At 35.5% G+C, this 20,155-nt stretch overlaps 1 protein-coding gene across 7 annotated transcripts in view; it reads right to left on the reverse strand.

The window, feature by feature from the left end:
• Positions 1-797: 797 nt before the first annotated feature.
• The window catches only part of PCDH9 (protocadherin 9), a 918,758-nt gene continuing 899,400 nt past the window's right edge, over positions 798-20,155 (reverse strand). For all 7 annotated transcript variants that reach the window (XM_019827804.3, XM_011288914.4, XM_011288878.4 and 4 more), the window contains one exon: positions 798-3,050. In XM_019827804.3, coding sequence (XP_019683363.1) covers positions 2,677-3,050 — 374 coding nt within the window. In that variant the 3' untranslated portion in view covers positions 798-2,676. The remainder of the gene's footprint in view (positions 3,051-20,155) is intronic.

Consider the following 20,155-nt stretch of genomic DNA (forward strand, 5'->3'; position numbering starts at 1 on the left):
AACAAAATGAAGAAAGACTGTACAGGCATGGACTTTATCTTTTCCAGAGTGACATGTTTTCAGGATTCATTCATTCTCTGTGTCCTGGGGCAGGCCGCACCCTCTGAAGAAAACACAGAGGTTCTATGGTGTGCCTCACAGTCATGGGTGAGTCTGGCTTATTCACAGGTGAAGGGTTACAGTTTCACATCCAGCCACAGTCCAAGCAAGTATCTTTATCTCTGTGTCTCTAACTCCTGAATCTTATTTCCCATTGCTACAAAAAGCTCTAGAGGGAGAGTCAGGCTTCCTTACCTCCCCTAAAACCCTAACACGAATGAAAATCGATCCAGGTGTTCTCTGGAGAAATAAACACACAGCATATGTATGAGTATGTCTTATTATCCTTGACAGCTTTCTGTGCCTATTTTCCTATCTGAAAGAAATACAGATGACGTGTTAGCCCTTGTTTCAAGGCCTTAATCCCAGAATAGTTCTCTTCTGCCTTGGCCAACAACAAAATAACCTTACTTACTAGTCTACCTGCCAGCTTTCTGGACTTGGGATTTCAGTTTGATAAAACTTGCATGAATCTTGACTAGAAAGTGAACGGAACTTCTCCATGAATTTCTCTAGAAAATGATTTCATAGACCAGAAGTTTAACTCTTTGAAATCGTATTTTCAGAACATAGGTATTAAACCCCTCAAAAGTCCGCCTTGATTTCTAATTAAGAGCTGATTTACCCACATATATTTATCCAACAATTAGAGTAGAAATTATCACTTTGGATGTTGACCAAGAATTAACACACTACAATCAGGAATTCAGAACATTTATTGCAAGAGCTGAATAATTGTAAATAACGTAGAACTGGCAAAGCAGTAACAAGGATAATTGTTTAGATATTGATTCTGTCAAAGTCATCAAACACCCCTCACAAACCGACAAAAATGTACTTCAATAAGCAATGCACCCCTACCCATTATTTTCCATTATACTGTGGAAAAACGTGAATTGCTATTTACAAAGTAATTTTATTTTTGGTAAGAACAAATTAACTATCAGATTAGCAAACCTTTTTTTTTATTTTTTATTTTATTTTTTTTTTACTTTTAAACTGATGTTGAACCGTGGCATTAAGATAACTTTCACTTCTTTCAATAAAGACATTTTGTTGCATGCTATTTATTTGTTTAAATCATCTGTCATGCCTTAACAAAAACCTCCTAAGAATGTTCGAATTTGGATTTGTTTGCACGTGCAACTGAGATCTTATGAACATTTGTTGTCACTCTGTTGGTTGGACCTAAGTGACAAGATGCTGGTACCTGCCAGGCATTGACCGACTATGATAACAAACAGTTAAACAGCAATAATTAGAGATTTATCCCTTTATTTCCCCCAACTAGCCTACCTGGAGAATGTTCTGTTACATCATGAAGGCACAACACATTAAATATTTTGTGGCTATGGTCTAACACTTGTGTTACAACAACATTATTGTATATGAGGATCAACACAAACTCTGCCATTTCAACAAAGTTGTAGACACACACTTGCCCGGTTGAAACTATTTTTGAATAGTAATTTTTCTTCAATATATGCTAATTTTGATACATTAGTTTTGTATGAGTGACAAGCACAGGATATTGTATTACTTGCTGAAGGATAACACTTTCCCATTACTCTCACACTTAATGCTACTGATTAAGTGATTTTGCTTTCGCCTACTTTGAAAACAAGGATGTCAAGAAAATAGGTTCTGAGTTTCCAAGCTTTTGCAGAAGTCCTGTTCTTATATAAGGTTTTCATTTTATCTTTATTTTTTATAGAATCCCAGCATCATAAGCAATCACAAAAGAAGCAGGATTCCAGAACCTTTTTTTAAACACAAGCGTTTGAGATCCTTTGAACAATGTGTGTCAAGACAGACTACTAACGCAGAAACACCTCACTGAAAGAAACAACAAAAATAACGACAAAGAGGCAAATTAAGAAAAAGGAAAGAAGCAACCATAAAACACGGAATTATGCTACAACATTTTTTAGGTGAACGTTGTAAGTACACAAAAGTTGTTAATAATAACTTGCTTCTATTTACAAATACTTTAACACTGATTGACTTACAAGTATCCACTAACGTTGTTAACAGCACAATAGGTTTAATGCTTAATCTTTTTAAGTTTCGTTTGAAGTATAATGTCAAGTATAGCAGTCCCAGCACAAATCAATGACAAAAAGAGCACAATTTTCTAACTGGATATGTTTGTCAGTCACTCTAATCCATGGAACTTTCTTACTCTCCAAATGCATATTCTATTGTTCATAGCAGCAGTCCAGGGTCAAAAGTAAAATGCAATTAACAAAAAAAAAAAAAAAAAAAAAAAAAAGAAAGAAAGAAAGAAAGAAAAGAAAAAAAAAGAAAAAAAGATATTTGCACAATGGAGTGATCATCTCTGGAGAGTTTAATCAATTCTAGTAAACAAGATCACATGGCTAGTAGAACTATCTTCTTTTTTATGTTGTAAAATACTGTATCCTCCATGGTGCTAACACAAAGTTATGGATATCCCTGCTATAAAGGGGCATAGTTATAGAGATCTATTGAATACATAAAGCTCTGACACACACAGTATTAGCATGTCTATTTAGATTAAAGTTATTAGGTCCCATATAGCCTTTTTTTTTTTTTTTTTTAGAGTTGGTGCTCCTTCGGACTCTCAATAGTACCTCCTGCTTGCTTATAAGACTTCAGATTTGCCAGAGGAATGTCTGTCATGTGGCTGCCATTGTTGAAATGGCCTTCATTGGAGCCATACTGCTTACGGTCATTGAACTGGTTCCTGTTGCTATCTTCTTTCCAGGCTCTGGTAAGGGTGTGCCCATTCACAAGCTTGTCCTTCTTGACCCATTCTTTCTGGGGTGCAAAGGTTGAGAGAGGAGATTTAGGGTGTTGATATGGGCCCAAGCCAGGAGGCATCCAGCAATTATCAGAGTGACCCAAAACCAAGCACTCTTGAGTGCACATCTCTGTGGCTTCAGCTAATCCTCGGGGACCCAAAGGCCCATCTACAGAGGGCAAGAGACAGAGAAAATAAGAAAAGAAAGTGGTTAGAACTGTAATTTAAAATTGTCACCTTTGAGAAGAAGTGCATTGGTGATTTCATTTTCTTATGAAAGTATAAGTTACGCAATTCAAAGAATTCAGTCTTTTAAGAGGAACAGAAAGAATCGAATTCCTTGTTGTGGAAGTAAGAATCATCTCTTTCCTTCAGCCTTCATTTATATCGAGAAACAGACATGAGTAAACAGATATACCCACAAGACACCATTTCTGATCAACTGTTTCTGTGGAGTATGTATTGTTACTGATTTACCATCTAATTCTCAACAAAAAGCCCTTATTCATGAAAAATTATGAAGAGTCGAAAATTTTTATGTGTGATGTTGAAAAATATGTAAATATGTAAATGTACAACTCCATAAAAACATAAAATACTTGAAATATAATATTAAAAAATAAATACTCTAAATGATTATATAAAATATCAGTTTTCCATAAAAACATGTTATTTTATACAAAACCACACAAAAGTAATTGTGCAACATTTTTAAATTAAAAAAAATTAAAGCATATTTTAACTGTGTGTATTACTAAAGGAACACCTGGTCTGCTGCAAGCATTCTGAAATCCAAGTAAATAAAGAAGTCATTTGCATTCAAAGACAGCATTTGGTTGTTTCCAAACCTAACCTATTTTCTTTTCTTTTAAATTTTTTTAATGTTTATTTACTTTTGAGAGAGAGAGACAGAGTGTGAGTGGGGGGAGGGGCAGAGAGAGAGGAAGACACAGAATCTGAAGCAGGCTCTGGATTCTGAGCTGTCAGGACAAAGCTTGACATGGGGCTGGAACCCACGAACCACGAGATCATGACCTGAGTAGAAGTCGGACGCTTAACCGACCGAGCCACTCAGGTGCCGACAAGCCTAAACTATTTTCTATATTTCTAAGTGTATTAAATAAATTCACTAGAATGAAAGTCTAGCTAAGTTGCAAATTGGATCACATGGAGTCTAATATTCAGGGGGGAAAAAGTCATCGTCGTAGATATTTATCTATTGGTTTGCTTGTTTTTCCTAGCAGGCAATCTAGAACATATATTTTAACCTTCATTTCAAAAGTAAACTCTTTTCTGATTATATAAAGAGGAAATTAGCCCTTTACTGAAAAACAACAGCCAAATGATTCAGGAAAAAACTGTTTTGTTTTGTTTTCTTTCCCCTTGATTAAACAGTCAAGTGATAAGTGATAGGCTGGAAATTAGGAATCGATTTTACGAAGGAGGTTAAGTGGAGAGGCAAGAATGGCTGAGGCAAAAAGCATTTTCAAAATAGTCACCAGAATAAAAATGTAGAAGAAAATGAAGAAAACATTTCTGCAACTTTGCCTCATCAACAATTAAAACACTTAATCCATTGATTGGAATGTATGTTTTTGCTAAAGCCCAAGTTAGCACTACTAACATTTTTAAGTGCCCCAAACTGTGCTTTTTAATTTTAACATCTATTTGTCTTACTAATATTCCAGTTTTTCCTTGCATATGAAAAAAATCCCTGCTGAAATAGGTAACAGTTGATACAAATACCTGAGACCACAAAACACAAGCAACATCAGAATGGTCACCAGATGTGAAAAAAATGTGGCTAAAATTTACTCTTTCCTGCAAATTCAAATTTTAGTCATTTTTAAAATCTAAAACCTTCTCTTTAGAACAACTTTAAAATTCTTTCTCATCTGACCTGTATTTCCATCCCGCCAAAAGCAAACAGATTTATTTCGTTTAAACACACGCTCATTACTCAACACTATTTCTGTCACAAACCTCCAAAGATTACTTACATCCTAGTATATTTAATTTGAACTTCTCTATGAGCCTTTCTTTGTCCTCAGAATTCTGCCCATCCTTCAAAAGTTCAAACTAATTTCTCCCTTTTAGGTTCAGTTTAGTGTGCTCAGTGATTCTGTATCCACAAAGCGAACACATTTTGCTCAAACCAATTCATGCTCCTTACATTGAGATCACAGGTTTAGAAGATGCTTTTTGCATGCTTTGGACCATTTTCATTTAATTACTTATTCTTTCAAGGTCAGCTTGCTTCCCAAGTACCAAAGCTAACTCCCACAACTACACCAATTCATATTTTGTGTGTACCTTGAAGATATCCACAGATCTCCTCTTAGTGATGAATGACAATTTTCCTAATTGAGCTTCCTCAACTCCTGCCTTAATGATACCTTTGTCTTTTGAGGGAGGTTCTGTACTTTCGTGAGTTTCATTTTATTTTTGTTTTATCCCAACTAGATTTAAAATCCATTAATGGAAAAAAAAAAACGACCTCTCAGTCTTTTGATTCCTTATCGTGCTAAGCAACAGTGATGATCTATGAACAATGTTAATTGTTAATTAAAACTTTATGAGGTTGAAAATGTTCTGAGAAATAATTAAAAATATCCTCTGCTTAAAGGCAGACCTTAAGTAATTCTAATAGAAGATGCTGATTTCACAAACATCACACCAAAAGCTTCCTCAACAGCACATCTCTTTGCTCCACAATACTTTGTGACAGATAATAAATGAATTATTTAACTTCGCTGTTAAATATATTCACTCCTTTCAAGACATCAATGGAGATAAAGTAATCACCAATTTGATGTGCAATCTAGCTTGAGGCCTCTAAACCAACCTTCGTTTTTTACTTTTCTAGAACCATTAAGTTTTTCTTTTTTTGTTGTTGTTGATATCTCAAAGGAAAACAAATAATTAGCTATCTCAGAAATATCAATAGAATCAGGTTTTTATTGAGTACATAAAAGGAAAGAATATGCAAGATTATTTTTGTTTTATTTATAAATATTTTTATTTATTTTTAATTTTATTCAAATCCAAGTTAGTTAACATATAGTGTAATATAGCTTCAGGAGAAGAATTTAGTGATTTATCACTTACATATAACACCCAGCTCTCATTCCAACAAGTGCCCTCCTTAACGCCCATCACCCATTTAGCCCATCCCCCCACCCAACACCCCAACACCCCTCCAGTAACCCTCAGTTTGTTCTCTGTATTTAAGAGTCTCTTATGATTTACCTCCTTCTGTTTTAATCTTATTTTTCCTTCTCTTCCCCTATGTCCATCTGTTTTGTTTCTTAAATTCCACATACGAGGTAATCAAAAAGAATGAAATCTTGCCTTTTGTAACAACATGGATGGGACCAGAGGGTATTATGCTAAGCAAAAGAAGTAAGTCAGGAAAAGATAAGTATCATATGATTTCACTCAAGATTATTTTTAAAAATAGCTTTATCCAACATTCATTATCCTCATATTAAATTAAGAAATTACTCAGGGGGGCACTTGGGTGGCTCAGTCAGTTAAGCACCTGACTTTTCACTTAGGCTCAGGTCATGATCTCACAATTTGTGAAATAAAGCACCATATGAGGCTCCATGCTTGGAGCCCAAGAGTCTGCTTGGGATTCTCTCTCTCTCTCTCTCTCTCTCTGCCCTTCCCCTGCTGACACACATGTTTTCACTCTCTCTCTCTCAGAATAAATAAACTTTTAAAAATATTTAAAAAAAGAAAGATTACCCAGAGATTGAGAAAGTTTGTGTGTGTGTGTGTGTGTGTGTGTGTGTGTGTGTGTCTGTGTGTGTGTCTGTGTGTCTGTGTGTATCAGAATATGTGGACCCTAAGTCTTCAGCAATGAGTGACACATTTTAACAAATACTGTATTTTTTTTCAGAACTGGTAACATTTATTTATTCCATAAATATTTACTGAGCACATATTATATGCTGACACTGTGACAGGCACCAGGAATACAGCAGTGGTCAAAATAGATGTCAACACTGTCCTCATAGAGTTTTCAGGTTACCCTGGGAATTTTTAAAATTCTCACTACTTTTATTTTACAAGCAGTGAACAAAGAGGGAAGAAAAGGGTATCCTTAAGAAGGAACAGGTGTCATTAGCAGTCAACTGATTTAGGAAGGCTTGTCTCTTTGCAACGTAACAGATGGACTTTTTTCCCTATTACATCATTTCTGATGTACACCTTTTTCTACACCTTTTTCTGAAAGTTCCTCTTACAGATAATTGACAATTGAAGACATCTACAGTTATGAGTACTATACAAAATCCTGACTGGTAAAAAAATGAGCTTCTTTCCATTAAATAATATCAATCGCTCTTTGTGAATTATACTTAGATTTATTCGCACAAGTAAATTTGAAGGCTTTTGATAAAATGCATATATATTTCCAGACATTTGTAGATTCTTAGGTAAGTCTTTCAGGTAGCTGATTCCTGTATAAGACTGAAAGATCCACCGCAAGGTGGAACACAACACAACACTTGAATGAAAGCCAGAAGTCTGTGTTCCTTATGGCTCTAAAAGAGAAAAGGCCACGGGGCAGGGCGGCACAGAAGGTTGCACCAGGAAAAGGTGAAAAAGGGGGAATTTCAGGGGGGGGGGCGTTTATGCCTGGCAGACAGGGTGGGTGGGGTGAGCTGGTTTCCTGGGCTGTCTATGGACTGATGAATTTGAATAATTTCTCACATTCTAGGGGACAGGGGCTGTCTGAAGTTGTCTGGTATGTCACCCCTGGGCAATTAAGGAGGGTGCATAATAATCTAGGAGTGTAAGGTCTCTAGAAGGGAAGTAATGTGTCGTGTGGGATTATTCAAGGGGAAGTGACCAGACTTTCGCCAGGACCTCAGCACTCACTCAACACAGCATTAAAGAAAAAACGTAAGTATATGAAATTGTATGACACAAATTTTCTTATATGCTTGAACCACATGGTTCTGAAATATACTTCACTTTATGTTTTGGTTAAGTTTTATTTAGGGACATGACATTGAATAAGGAAAATTTTACTTGTTTTATTTCGGCCTATATTTAATCACCAGTAGTTGCCTTGATGTTAAACAACAACAAACCACCCCCTACTCCTGGGTTTTATTTTGGAAAATAACAATGCTTCCAAATTGTCATGACTTGGTAAGAAGGGGAAAAATGCACATTTTCTTAAATTAGGGATTATTAAAGGGAAAACAGTCACACCTCTGGTTCCCTAAAAGTCCCTGTTCTTTAAAAGTTTACAATCAGGGGGCACCTGGGTGGCTCAGTTGGTTAAGTGGCTCTTGATTTCGGCCCAGGTCGTGATCTTAGAAGTCGTGAGTTCCAGCCCCAGGTCAGGCTCTGCACTGACAGCATGGAGCCTGTTTGTCATTCTCTTTCCCTCTCTCTCTGCCCCTCCCTTACTTGCATGCTCTTTCTCCCAAGATAAATAAACTTTAAAAAAATTGTAAAAAAAGTAAAAGCTTATAATCGGAAGCATGCTAACCATGGAAGAGTTACCATTCATTGCTTTCATTTTTAGATACAATGACTGAATTGTTTTGTACTTTTTAAAAGGAGAAACACATTCTTTATAACGCACTGATATTGAATACTGTCACTTCCCAAAATATGATTCAAAACAATCAACCTATAATCTCCATCAAATATATAGCACTTAAAATACCAGGACATTTTTGCTAAAATATGAAAAATATAGGCACTAAAATATTGCTCTTCATCTTTGACTATAATTATTTTTAATATTATCACAATAAGTAATTATCTTAAGTGATGAATAATATTTTCCATTCATAAGTTCCCTCAACAAGTGTATATTGAATATCTATCATGTACCACACATATCAGATACTATGCTGGATTCTTAATAAATGCCTTAAGATTTTATGCGTGTACATGTGTTTGTGTGCACATGTGTTTTTCCCATTTCTCCAATTTTTTACACATTTTAATGTCCTACTTGTGCTACCTCATACAATATCTGTTTAGAACCCAGGTCAGGATTCCGAACTGCACATACATTATTTTCTACAATTTCAGCATTGCACCAAATTATTTCCTTTCTCTTCAAAATAATTAAAATCCACCATCATGATTTTTCTAAGACTGAAACATTTATTGATTTTTTTTAAAAAAACTAAATTATTTGTTCCCTTTCACAATCTGCAATCTATGGGTTTGGTTATCGTTCCAGGTTTTTGAATGTATAAAGACACGAGGGCTGATAAAACTGTACAAGCCATCTGTCTCTGCATTTAAATGTTGAAAGCAAATACAAAAGCACATAACCAAAAGCTTGAAAGTTGTCTCAGTTAATATTTATATCAGGTGTCAATGTATTTCCCTCTCCACCTTTGCATAGCTCACCTTCTCACTCAAAACCCAACAAAATACTTTTTCTATGGTTAGGCATCAATAGCTGTCAGAGAGCTGCTTGAATTGCTGAGTTTTAAAGATGTGAGTTTAAAATGTGAAACGATCCAAGTTAATGGATCTCCAGCTATACCTAAGTGGTAGGATAGCTGAATGGGTCTTGATCTCATTTTATTATACCCAGAGGCAGAACCGTTACTTCATTGATTAACTCAACTGCTGTAATTAACAAGTACCTTCTGGCTTGTGGTCCACCTACTTTTCAACCTGAGGACTTGAAACCTTTTAATTCCAAAGCTTGGAACTGATATTTTTAAAAAAATCATGATACCTTTCCTATTCCTGGTTAGGTTTCATACTATATGAATATTTGGCCTTTTATGTGAATGAATTTTCTCTAGAATTTTTACTGTGGGGTAAAATATGATTAAACAGACTACCAGGATTGAATTGCAAAAGAGAGGAGTCATTTTTATATCATTTGGGATCAAACTCATCCCATTTCACTCAATTTTTCATTTCACTTGATTTTTATGATAGAAAAATACATCTTCTATGCAGAACACATCTGATTCTCATGTTACAATGGCCTTTTTTGTGGTAAGAACATATATCAGTATTTTTATGCAAAACATTTGTTCTTAAGTTCAATTTTGCTGATTTCCCCAAGATTTTATGGTAGCAGGTAGGAAGTTCGCAGAGCTGTGCATCACTAAGCACCTTACAGTGAAGGAGGCATCCCCAGATTTGGATTTGCTGCAGCAGTTTCCCAGATCTCTAGGCAAATGATAAAATTTCTTCACTTGTTTTAAATAAATTTCCATTTTACGTAGACTTTCATCCTATAATTTTGCTTTACACTTGCTGTTATTAATACACTGTGAAAAATCTTATTTTTCATGATTGCTCTTTGCCTTAATCAATTTTCCTATAATAAAAGTTCAGGGAAACAAATACTTTCACCCACTACATTTGAAGTTAATTTTAGCATCTCTAAGAGACCAATACAAAAACATCAGTATCTTTGCTAGCTCATTCTCACCCTCATTTTCAGCTTATGTCTTTCATTTTTCTCTTTTCCCTTCTTTTCTTTCTTTCTTTCTTTCTTTCTTTCTTTCTTTCTTTCTTTCTTTCTTTCTTTTTCTTTTTTTTTTCTTTTTCTGGAACGATGTAACAGTGTAACGATTTCTTATCATCGCTGTGGATTACCTTGAATGAAAAGCTGAAGCTAAATGCTTATGCTTATGCAAATATGGAGGGACCTGAAAAATGGGTCAAATTCATTTGCTAGGCATCCCTCCTCTCTACTATTCTATCACCACTTACTATATTTATTGAACAGTTGCTGTTAAAAATCAAATCAATTAATTTTCTTCCCATCTAAACTATGGCCAAAATTAATTTCAAATATGAGAGTTGGCATGAGAAACAGAGGAACTTGCTTAGCATTACCCACATTCCCTTTTGAGACATCATTCTGCTTCAGATCACAATACACAATGCCAAATCAAAATTTTTAAATCAATGTCACATGGGAATAAATATCAGTTATTACTCTTTTATATAGAAAAACAATCAAAAAGTATAATAAATTCCATTGCCATTAATGTTGCCATTCCATTGGCATACGAAATAGTGCAGCACAGTTATGTGGACAGTCTAAGACCCAAAAATAGATCTGGCAAATTTGAACACACTTATGGGAAAAATATTTTTCATTCATTCACTCAACAAGCTTTGTTTGATCATGTTAGGCTCAAGAGATTGCTAAATAGAATATCTAAAATCAGAACCATCAGGTCACACGGATAGCTAGGTCAAACAGAAATAGATTTAAGTCACAGTCAAACAATGAATGAATATAGACTTTGTGAAAGTAATTTTAGATTCCTAAAAGATTTTAGCTAGTCCTAGTTTGTCATCTATAAATTAAGAGTAAGAGACTAGATTTTCATGCATGACCTCTACCATTTTCTTATTCTCTCATCAAATACCACTGTGGTTTGCCATAGATAATCAAACTTTTCAGTGTTGTTTTCATTTTAGTTATGAGAAGCCCCAGACAGAGCAAAGAAATTATAAATCAATTTTTTCCTGTAGATTACTGTATTATTTAGGTCACATTCAGTTTTTTGAATGTGAAACTATATTTAGAACAAGTATTTATGTTTCTAAATCTAAGTAAAAAAAACCCTAATGATTTAGTCAGAGTTTAGCTTATAGCTCAGATTTAAACGCTACATTGAGACTGCACCTACAGTCACCTTGAGAAGCAAATGCAAAAAAAAAAAAAAAAAAAAAAAAAACCCACACCAGCAGGATTTGACAAAACCTTTGGTTAACAAGTAAACAAGGATTAAATGTTTTACACATTCCTCATACAGATTTTTTTCCTTGGTCACAGATGAAAAGTCAACATTTGCAGATGGAGACGGTCCAAATACAATAACGCACGGCCGGCCCAAGCAGCAGATTCTCTGAGGGAGAGGATATTGCTATTTGGACAGACTTTATAGCTCACAAAGAATGGAGAGCACTTCCTTATAAGTCTTTAGCTTTCTTCTGCATGGCATAAATATCAGCTGCCTTTTTCTCACCTGCAAAAGCTAACTGCTGAAAAGAAAATTATCAGAGATAATGTCATTTATTAACTATTATTAATGTTTGATGTTGCAATCAGTTGAATAAAAAGGTCTAAGGTTATTCACTACCAAATTTTGACCAAACTGCATGATGTGAAATATTTATATTATCGCTGATCATATTTAGTTTCTACTATAGTTTACCACATTTTAAATTATATTTCATATCTTTCATTTTAAATACTCATTCTCATATTGATATTTCCTGAATTATTCTCCATTGCTTGGAATTTGCATTATTTCTCAAAAAAATGTAGTGTGGCTTATTTAATGTGCAACAGACTTTCAGGAGCCAATCTAAGGTACTGAGAAATGAAGTAATTTTTTACAGATTTATTTCAGGCCAAGATCCAAATGTAAAACAGGGAAGCGGCCTATGTAATCTTCCATCTCCTTAAAAACATTCTCAGCTGCTTATCTAAAAACCAGGCCAGGAGTATAAGTATAAGTATTGACTAAGACAATGGCCAAGGGGACAATGCAGACATAATAAAGTCATTTATCAACTAATAAAGTTGGCTTTTAGTTAAATAAAGAGAGATTATCAGGTAGGCCTAATGTCATCATGTGAGGCCTTGAAAAGCAGGGGATTTTCAGCAGCAGGTAGCAGAAGGGAGCTCATACTCAAAGCACAAGAAGGATTCAATGGGCCATTGGTGGCTTTCAAAATAGAAAAGACCACACAGAAAGGATCTGAGAGCTGCCTCTAACGGCTGACAGCAACTCCAGCTGGGCAGTCAGTAGGACAATAGGGATCTCAGTCCTACAATGAGAAGGAACAGAATTCTGCCAACAACAGAGTTGTTTTAGCTAACAGAGTTAGTTAAAAAAATGGATTCTTCCTCAGAGACTCCAGAGAAGGGTTCAGTCCAGCTGATACCTTGATTTCAGCCATGGGAAACCCTAGGCATACTGAGCCCACTTGCACTTATGAGATAATAAGTGGACAGAAGCAGAGATAATACATTTGTATTGCTGTAACCAGCTAAATTGTGGTAATTTGTTACTCAGCAATAGAAAACTAATAGAACATCTGTCGTTTACTCAAGACACACAGTCAGTCAGCAAGTTCTTTAGTCTACCCACTTCCCTGAAAACCCACCAGCTCAAACCACTATTATTCCTAACAGGACTCCCTTTTTCTTTAAGCTCAATCCCCAATGTGGGCCTCGAACTCACAACCACAGGATTAAGAGTCTCATGCTCTACTGACTGAGCCTTCTTCTACTCCTTTGAAATTCTATTCTCTAATCTTTAGAGTCATCTATATATTTTAATTAAGTGATAGATATAGATAGATAGATACAGATAGATGATATAGATATAGACAGATACAGATATATAGATATAGATAGCCCTTCAGGCACCTGGGTGGCTTAGTCAGTTAAGCGTCCGACTTCGGCTCAGGTCATGATCTCGCAGTTTGTGAGTTCGAGCCCCACATCGGGCTCTGTGCTAATAGCCCAGAGCCTGGAGCCTGCTTCGGATTCTGTCTCTCCCTCTCTATCTGCATCTCCTTCACTCACACTCTGTCTCTGTCTCTGTCTCTGTCTCTCTCTCTCTCTCTCTCTCTCTCTCCCTCAAAAATAAATAAACATTAAACAAAATAAAAAAAAAGATATAGATAGCCCTTGAACAACATGAAGGTCAGAAGCATTGACCCTCATGCAGTCATATGACTTTTGACTCCACCAAAACTTAACTATTAATAGCCTACTGTTAACTATAAGCTTTACATAATACAGTTATTATAACTATGTTATAGTTGATTAACACACATCTGTATGTTGAGGTATTATATGCTGTATTCTTACAATAAAGTAAGCTAGAAAAAAGAAAATGTTAAGAAAATCATAAAGAAGAGAAAATACATTTGTAGTACTGTACTGTGTTTATTGAAAAAAATTCATGTGTAAGTGGACCCACACAGTTCAAACCCATGTTGTTCAAGGGTCAGCCAGAGTTGTAAGTATATAACTAATATACTTATATTAGTCTCCTATTTCTGCTGTAACAAATTACCACAAACTTAGTGGCTTAAAGCAACATAAGTTCATTCAATTACAGTTCTGGAGGTCAAAAGTCTGAAATCAATTTCATTAGACTGAAGTCAGCATGTCGACTGCAATGCTTCCTCCTGGAAACCCTGTGGGGAGAATCCATCCCCTTTCCTTCTTTCAGCTTCTAGAGCCCTCCATGTTTCTTAGCTTCTGGGTCCTTCCCCCATTCTCAAAGCACATCTCTCCAATCTCTGCTTCTTTTATCACATCACCTCCTCAAATTCTTCCTGAATTCCTCTTACAAGGACCATTGTAATTACATAATACCTAGGTGGATAATCCAGGATAATCTCCTCATTGCAAAATCCTAAATTTAGTCACATCTGCAAAGCCCCTTTGATAACATTGTCACATGTTCTGGGGACTACGATTTAGGTACATTTGGGGGCTATTCAGCCTAACTCGATATTTAGAGCAGAATACCTCACTAACTTGATATTTAGAGCAGAATACCTCACTCCTTTGCTTCGCATCACATCAGAGTAAACGACAGGGTCCTTTCCATGGCTCAAAAAGTCTCACATGATCTGGCTCCTGCCCAACTCTCTGACCTCGTATCTGCCAACCCTCCCACCTGTTCTCCTGTACCCTATCTTACTCTGCTACACTCACTTTCTTGCTGTGCCTCAAATACACCAAGATCCATGAGGTCTCAGGGTCTCCGGATTTGCTATGATTTCTGCTTGGGATATCTTCTTCTCATTGGCTCTGGAGAAACTCACTCACTTAATTTAGATGTTTCCTCAAATTAAATTCTTCATAGAGGCATTTCCTGAGCTCTTTATTAAATATATATATATATATATATATATATATATATATATATATATACCCCTACCCAGTCACTCTCCATTTCCTTACCCAGCTGAGTTCTTCTTAGCACTCATTGCTACCTGTCATAATATATTTATTTGTTAATGATCTAGCTCTAAGAGTAGAATCTAAGTGCCACAATGCCAGGTAATTTGCTTTTTGATAACTGCATCCACAACATGTGTTACTATGGCCTGGAACATTATAGATAATTTCTGGATACATTTTTTTTAAACAAAACATAAATGAAGCTTGTTCTGAGTCCTCGAATCAGCGAACTACCATAAAAACTGTATGTAGAACATTATGTGACAAGTAATTTACATTTAGAAAAATAGTGATCCAATAGTTTTTACCTGTACATGAGAAACACTGCTAAGAGTTCATAGCATAAAATTTCACTAAGATAATACTTGGAACATCTAAATGGCATTAATAAATGAAAGAAGCTGCATTCAAAAGCACTTATGCACTATCCTACTTTGGACTTGAAGCAAGTGAAATGTTCCAAAGTGAAACATAATTAGGTTGCTTCCTATATCCTATCAAACTACTTTATCATGCCAGCAAATTCGTAACTCCTTTAACCATCAGAGCCCTTTAGATGTCTTCAGAAGTCCAGATTCACAGAATACATAACAAAATAATTCTTTAAAGCCTGAAGAGACCAAAGTAATTATTAGCAATTATTCTAAAGCAGAGCCCTAATGAGATGCAGATAATTGTGTAGGATTTAGCTCTTTGATACAGGTATGCTCAGGTAAATGGGATGCCATTTAGAAAAAAAAAAAGTTGATTAGGGAATGTATTGAAAACTTAAATGTAGTTTAGCCTCTGTAAATATATTGGCTTACAATTATAAGAGATGAAATTATTGTTCACAAATTTTAGGGGATAAGGTGATTTTAAAAGAAGCTAATATGTCACATTAGATTACATATAGAATGTCATGGTAAAATTCATTGCTTAAATTCAGTTGTACATAAAGAAAACCTACTCTAAAAATGAGAAGTTTAATGTTATATTTTGAAAGAATCTCCTAAGGGAACTGTTGAAAATAGGATTACTTCATTATTGAAAATGGCCTGTATAATAGACTATTGTGGAGAGAAATCTTGCCCTCTCAGGGTGATGCATAGAATTACCCATTCCAATCTAAAATGTCTGTTTATCTCTGGATGCACCTTGCAAATCCAGAGAAATTACTTCATTAATATCAGTCTTTGAAAGATAAATTTCTCTCTTAAAATAATAAGAATTACATGTGAATTTTATAACATCTATGTAAATTTGGCTGAGATTTCCTGCATTATTTTCTGCTCTGCCTATTGCCAATCAGAGACCATAGTTTTCTGACACTAGAAAACATCTCTTTAATATTTTGATGTTACAGGTAGTTGACCCTAAGTCCCAACTATTCAACAGATAATAATGTTGACATATTTATCATAAAAAATCACTGTCATGATGATTTTATGTTATGAGACATATGTCATTATCATTTTTTGGAGATAGAAAAAAGTTTGTTGTAACATCAATGTGCTTTAATATCTAATCAAAAATATTTACAAATTTCTCACGATTAAGCTGATGTGTACATGCAAAATTTTAGGCAGAATCTTGGAATTAAGTTTCACAGTGAATATAAGAAAACAAAATAGGGGAGAGGGGCTGCCATTAATTCTGTATCTAGAGAAAAAATCTTGGTAAGCAAAATTTGACCTTATCTTCTGAGGGGTCATCTTTTTTCTTCCTCTGGGTTACTTCAATAATTTCTTTGGAGGAGTGGTCACAATCACATCTGCTTCCTATCTAGGTCTCCTGTCCCTTTGCAATTAAATATGTTTTTTATTATTTTTCCAATATGTCTCACGAAAATGACCTGTCTCTTGGGCATAATTGGTGGTTGGCTATTCTGACAAACTCATTAATCTTATAATGTCATCGACTAACACGCTAAGTGTTATCCTTTGGAAGAAAAGCTACACGTCAGTAAGAGCCAGATAAAGATGCTTTAGTCTGCACATAGGAAGGCTTGAGACATGATGGCAGATGAATAGAGAAGGCTTGGAGGCATCCGTCAAATCGTAACGTGAAAATATGCCTCTCCATGAGCTGGCAGAGCTTGGGTACCTTTCAATGTCCTGGCATGGAAGAGATGGCACTCAAAAGGATTCCCTCAAAAGAGTTTAATGAAGGAACTCTGTGGAGTATGGGCTGGGGAAAGAAAACCAATAAAAAGTAGAGAGGGAAGCAAGGACCTGGAAAAGTATGATGTTATTACCACTCCTATATCTAAAGGGGTAATCAACAGGGAGGGCGGAATGGCCCTGGAATCTAGAAAGAACTATGGAAGGTCTGGAAGAAGGTATTCAGGAAACCAGAGAGTGAATAGACAAGATAAATGGTAATATAAAAGATAAGTACAAACACGGGAAAGTCTTTGTTTCTGTTTCTTTTGTGAATCACTAGATACAAAGCTAATAAGTATCCTTCCAACTGAAATCCAACTGTAAAGTCTTCACTGGTCTAGACACATTTTCAAATTCCTTTACGGTCATCCACCGTAAATCCAAGTGTGATCAGTTTGGAAACATTACTTCCTACTAACTATGCCTAATATATGAGCCAACAATAAGGATAATAACTCAGAATAAATATTATTTAAAAATTCAGGGGCACCTGGGTGGCTCAGTTGTTTGTGTCTGATTTTAGCTCAGGTCATGATCTCCCAGTTCGTGAGTTCAAGCTCTACATCAGGCTCGTTGCTGACAGTGCAGAGCCCATTTCAGATCATCTGTCCCTCTATCTGCCCCTCCCCTGCTTGTGCTCTCTCAAAAATAAATAAATCATAAATAAATAAATAAATAAATAAATAAATAAATAAATAAATGAAAATTCAGAGTAACTGGGTCCTCTGTCCCTCTCTCTCTTTGCCCCTCCCCTGCTTGTGCTCTTTAAAAAATAAATAAAACATAAAACATAAATAAATAAATAAATCATAAATTAATTAATTAATTAATTAATTAAAATTCAGAGTAACTGTGTGAGTTGGTAAAAAGAGAGTTAATATTTTTAATATTTTAGTAAAAATTCTTCAAATGTTGCACTTCAGATTCTCACCAAAAATCTCATTCTTTGTATATGTGAATCATAACAAAAATAACCTAGTAAATCTTCATCGAAAGTAAAAATTATTGGTAAATTTCATAAGTTGTAGTTTCTATGTCTTTTTGACTTTATGCAGTAAAGTATGGTTAAAACATGTGATTCTTGTTTCAAGTTCTTGAGTTGGCCTCTGTGCCTCAGTCTACCACATCAATAAAACCACAAGACAGCTGGCCCTTGCCAAACATTATCAATAATGCTTAGGATGTCAGTTAGTTTCTCTCTAATAGAAGTGACCTGCACAATGAACCTTTATTTTTTAATCTGGATGACAGTCAAAGGTTCTGAGATCTGTGAACCTTTGGCAAGATTTATAAAGTTAAGTTGTCATCTAGAACAACTGGTGTGGCTTTGGTTCAAAATCAATCACTAAGAGTATTTTGTATCTGGCTGAAATACTCCAAAATGTTCTCCCTGTCAGCATGGAATGTAAATAGAAAAACAAAAGCATATTTCATAATCATGTTAAAACTAATAAATTACTTGAAGTTACTCCTTGGGACCTACATATATATGTATATATACATTTATGTACATATACACATGTGTAGACATATATGTGGGTACATATATAAATGCACATATGTGTGCATATACAGATAGCATTATTTTTGCTAATATAACTATATAGTGTAGGTCTTATTTACATTCTCCAAGCCTCATTTTCCTGATGACAGAGATGAGAGAAGATTAAGAGGTGTTAGTGGATTAAATAGACTACTTAAGATCACATATTGCTTGAGCATCCTCCCTTCAAGCAATACCACTGAACCAATTTTTTTTCTCTCAGAGTGTTTCTCAGTGAATCAAAAGCATTTTCCTCTCAGGTGAATAAACACCTTATGCAGAGCTAAAGAAGTATACTTTGTGTTTCTACACAATCATGCCTGATTGGGTTCCTGAAGCAAAGTATGAATATATACCAGTGACTACAAACTGTCCTTCAAATTCTTTGACATAATGTTGAAGAGAGCCAAAGTCATGAACCAGGAAATATATCAAAGATCTTCCTCAAATGTGGGTATTAATTTGCCATTACATTTTTTTTTCTTGTGGTAAAATAAAGATTCAATGATTTTTTTTTAATTTGCTTGTTTGCAGGGGATGAGAGGTTGATATCTAATTCATTTTACAAAGAGCTAGAAATGACAACTATATTTTCCTTATGTAAAGATTCATTTTTTAAATTTTTTAATGTTTATTTAATTTTGAGAGAGACAGAGACAGAATCCAAGTGGGTTGGGGCAGAGAGAGAAGGAGGCACAGAATCTGAAGCAGACTCCAGGCTCTGAGCTGTCAGCACAGAGTCTGACATGGGGCTCGAACTCATGAGCTGTGAGATCACGACCTGAGCCAAAGTCAGATGCTCAACCGACTGAGCCCCGCAGGTGCCCCAAGATTCATTTTTAAAGTTGGTATCCAGGGGCGCCTGGGTGGCGCAGTCGGTTAAGCGTCCGACTTCAGCCAGGTCACGATCTCGCGGTCCGTGAGTTCGAGCCCCGCGTCAGGCTCTGGGATGATGGCTCAGAGCCTGGAGCCTGTTTCCGATTGTGTCTCCCTCTCTCTCTGCCCCTCCCCCGTTCATGCTCTGTCTCTCTCTGTCCCAAAAATAAATAAACGTTGAAAAAAAAAATTTTTTTAAAGTTGGTATCCAGGTGAATGAGTAGGGATGAAGGTCAAGGCAACAATGAGAACTTATTTGTACTTATATTAATTATTCTTGGTTAATGATCATCACTACTATTTTAGGAGCTAAAGCTGTTTGAAAGTGTGTTATTTGGCTGGCTGCCTATTCCAATGCCCTCTGAACCCCTACGAGGGTCAGGTCAATACAAGAAATTCAAAGCTGCTTTCATTTGTTTAATTAAAATAGTCATTATAAATGAACAGATTGTGTTTGTAAACTTATAGAGCTTTAAAAAAAACTTACTCTTTCTAATTGCTACATGACAAGATAAGCAGTCTCTATGAGCGTTTTCGGAACTCCTGCAAGACTTGAAATTACTATTTAATGTTCTCTCCTGGGCTGCTCAAAGTCTCTGCACGCTATCTCACTGTAGTTCACTTTTGTTTCTTGTGATTCTTTGTTTCTTCCCTGTCTGAACACCTCAGCATCTTCAGTACACAGCTACAGTGTCAGTAGACTAGAGATGTCTAGGCCTGTAGTGTTACTGCCTCACCAACAATTACTAAAT

The sequence above is a fragment of the Felis catus genome, chromosome A1 (assembly GCF_018350175.1).
Source record: "Felis catus isolate Fca126 chromosome A1, F.catus_Fca126_mat1.0, whole genome shotgun sequence".
Classification (NCBI taxonomy): Eukaryota; Metazoa; Chordata; class Mammalia; order Carnivora; family Felidae; genus Felis; species Felis catus.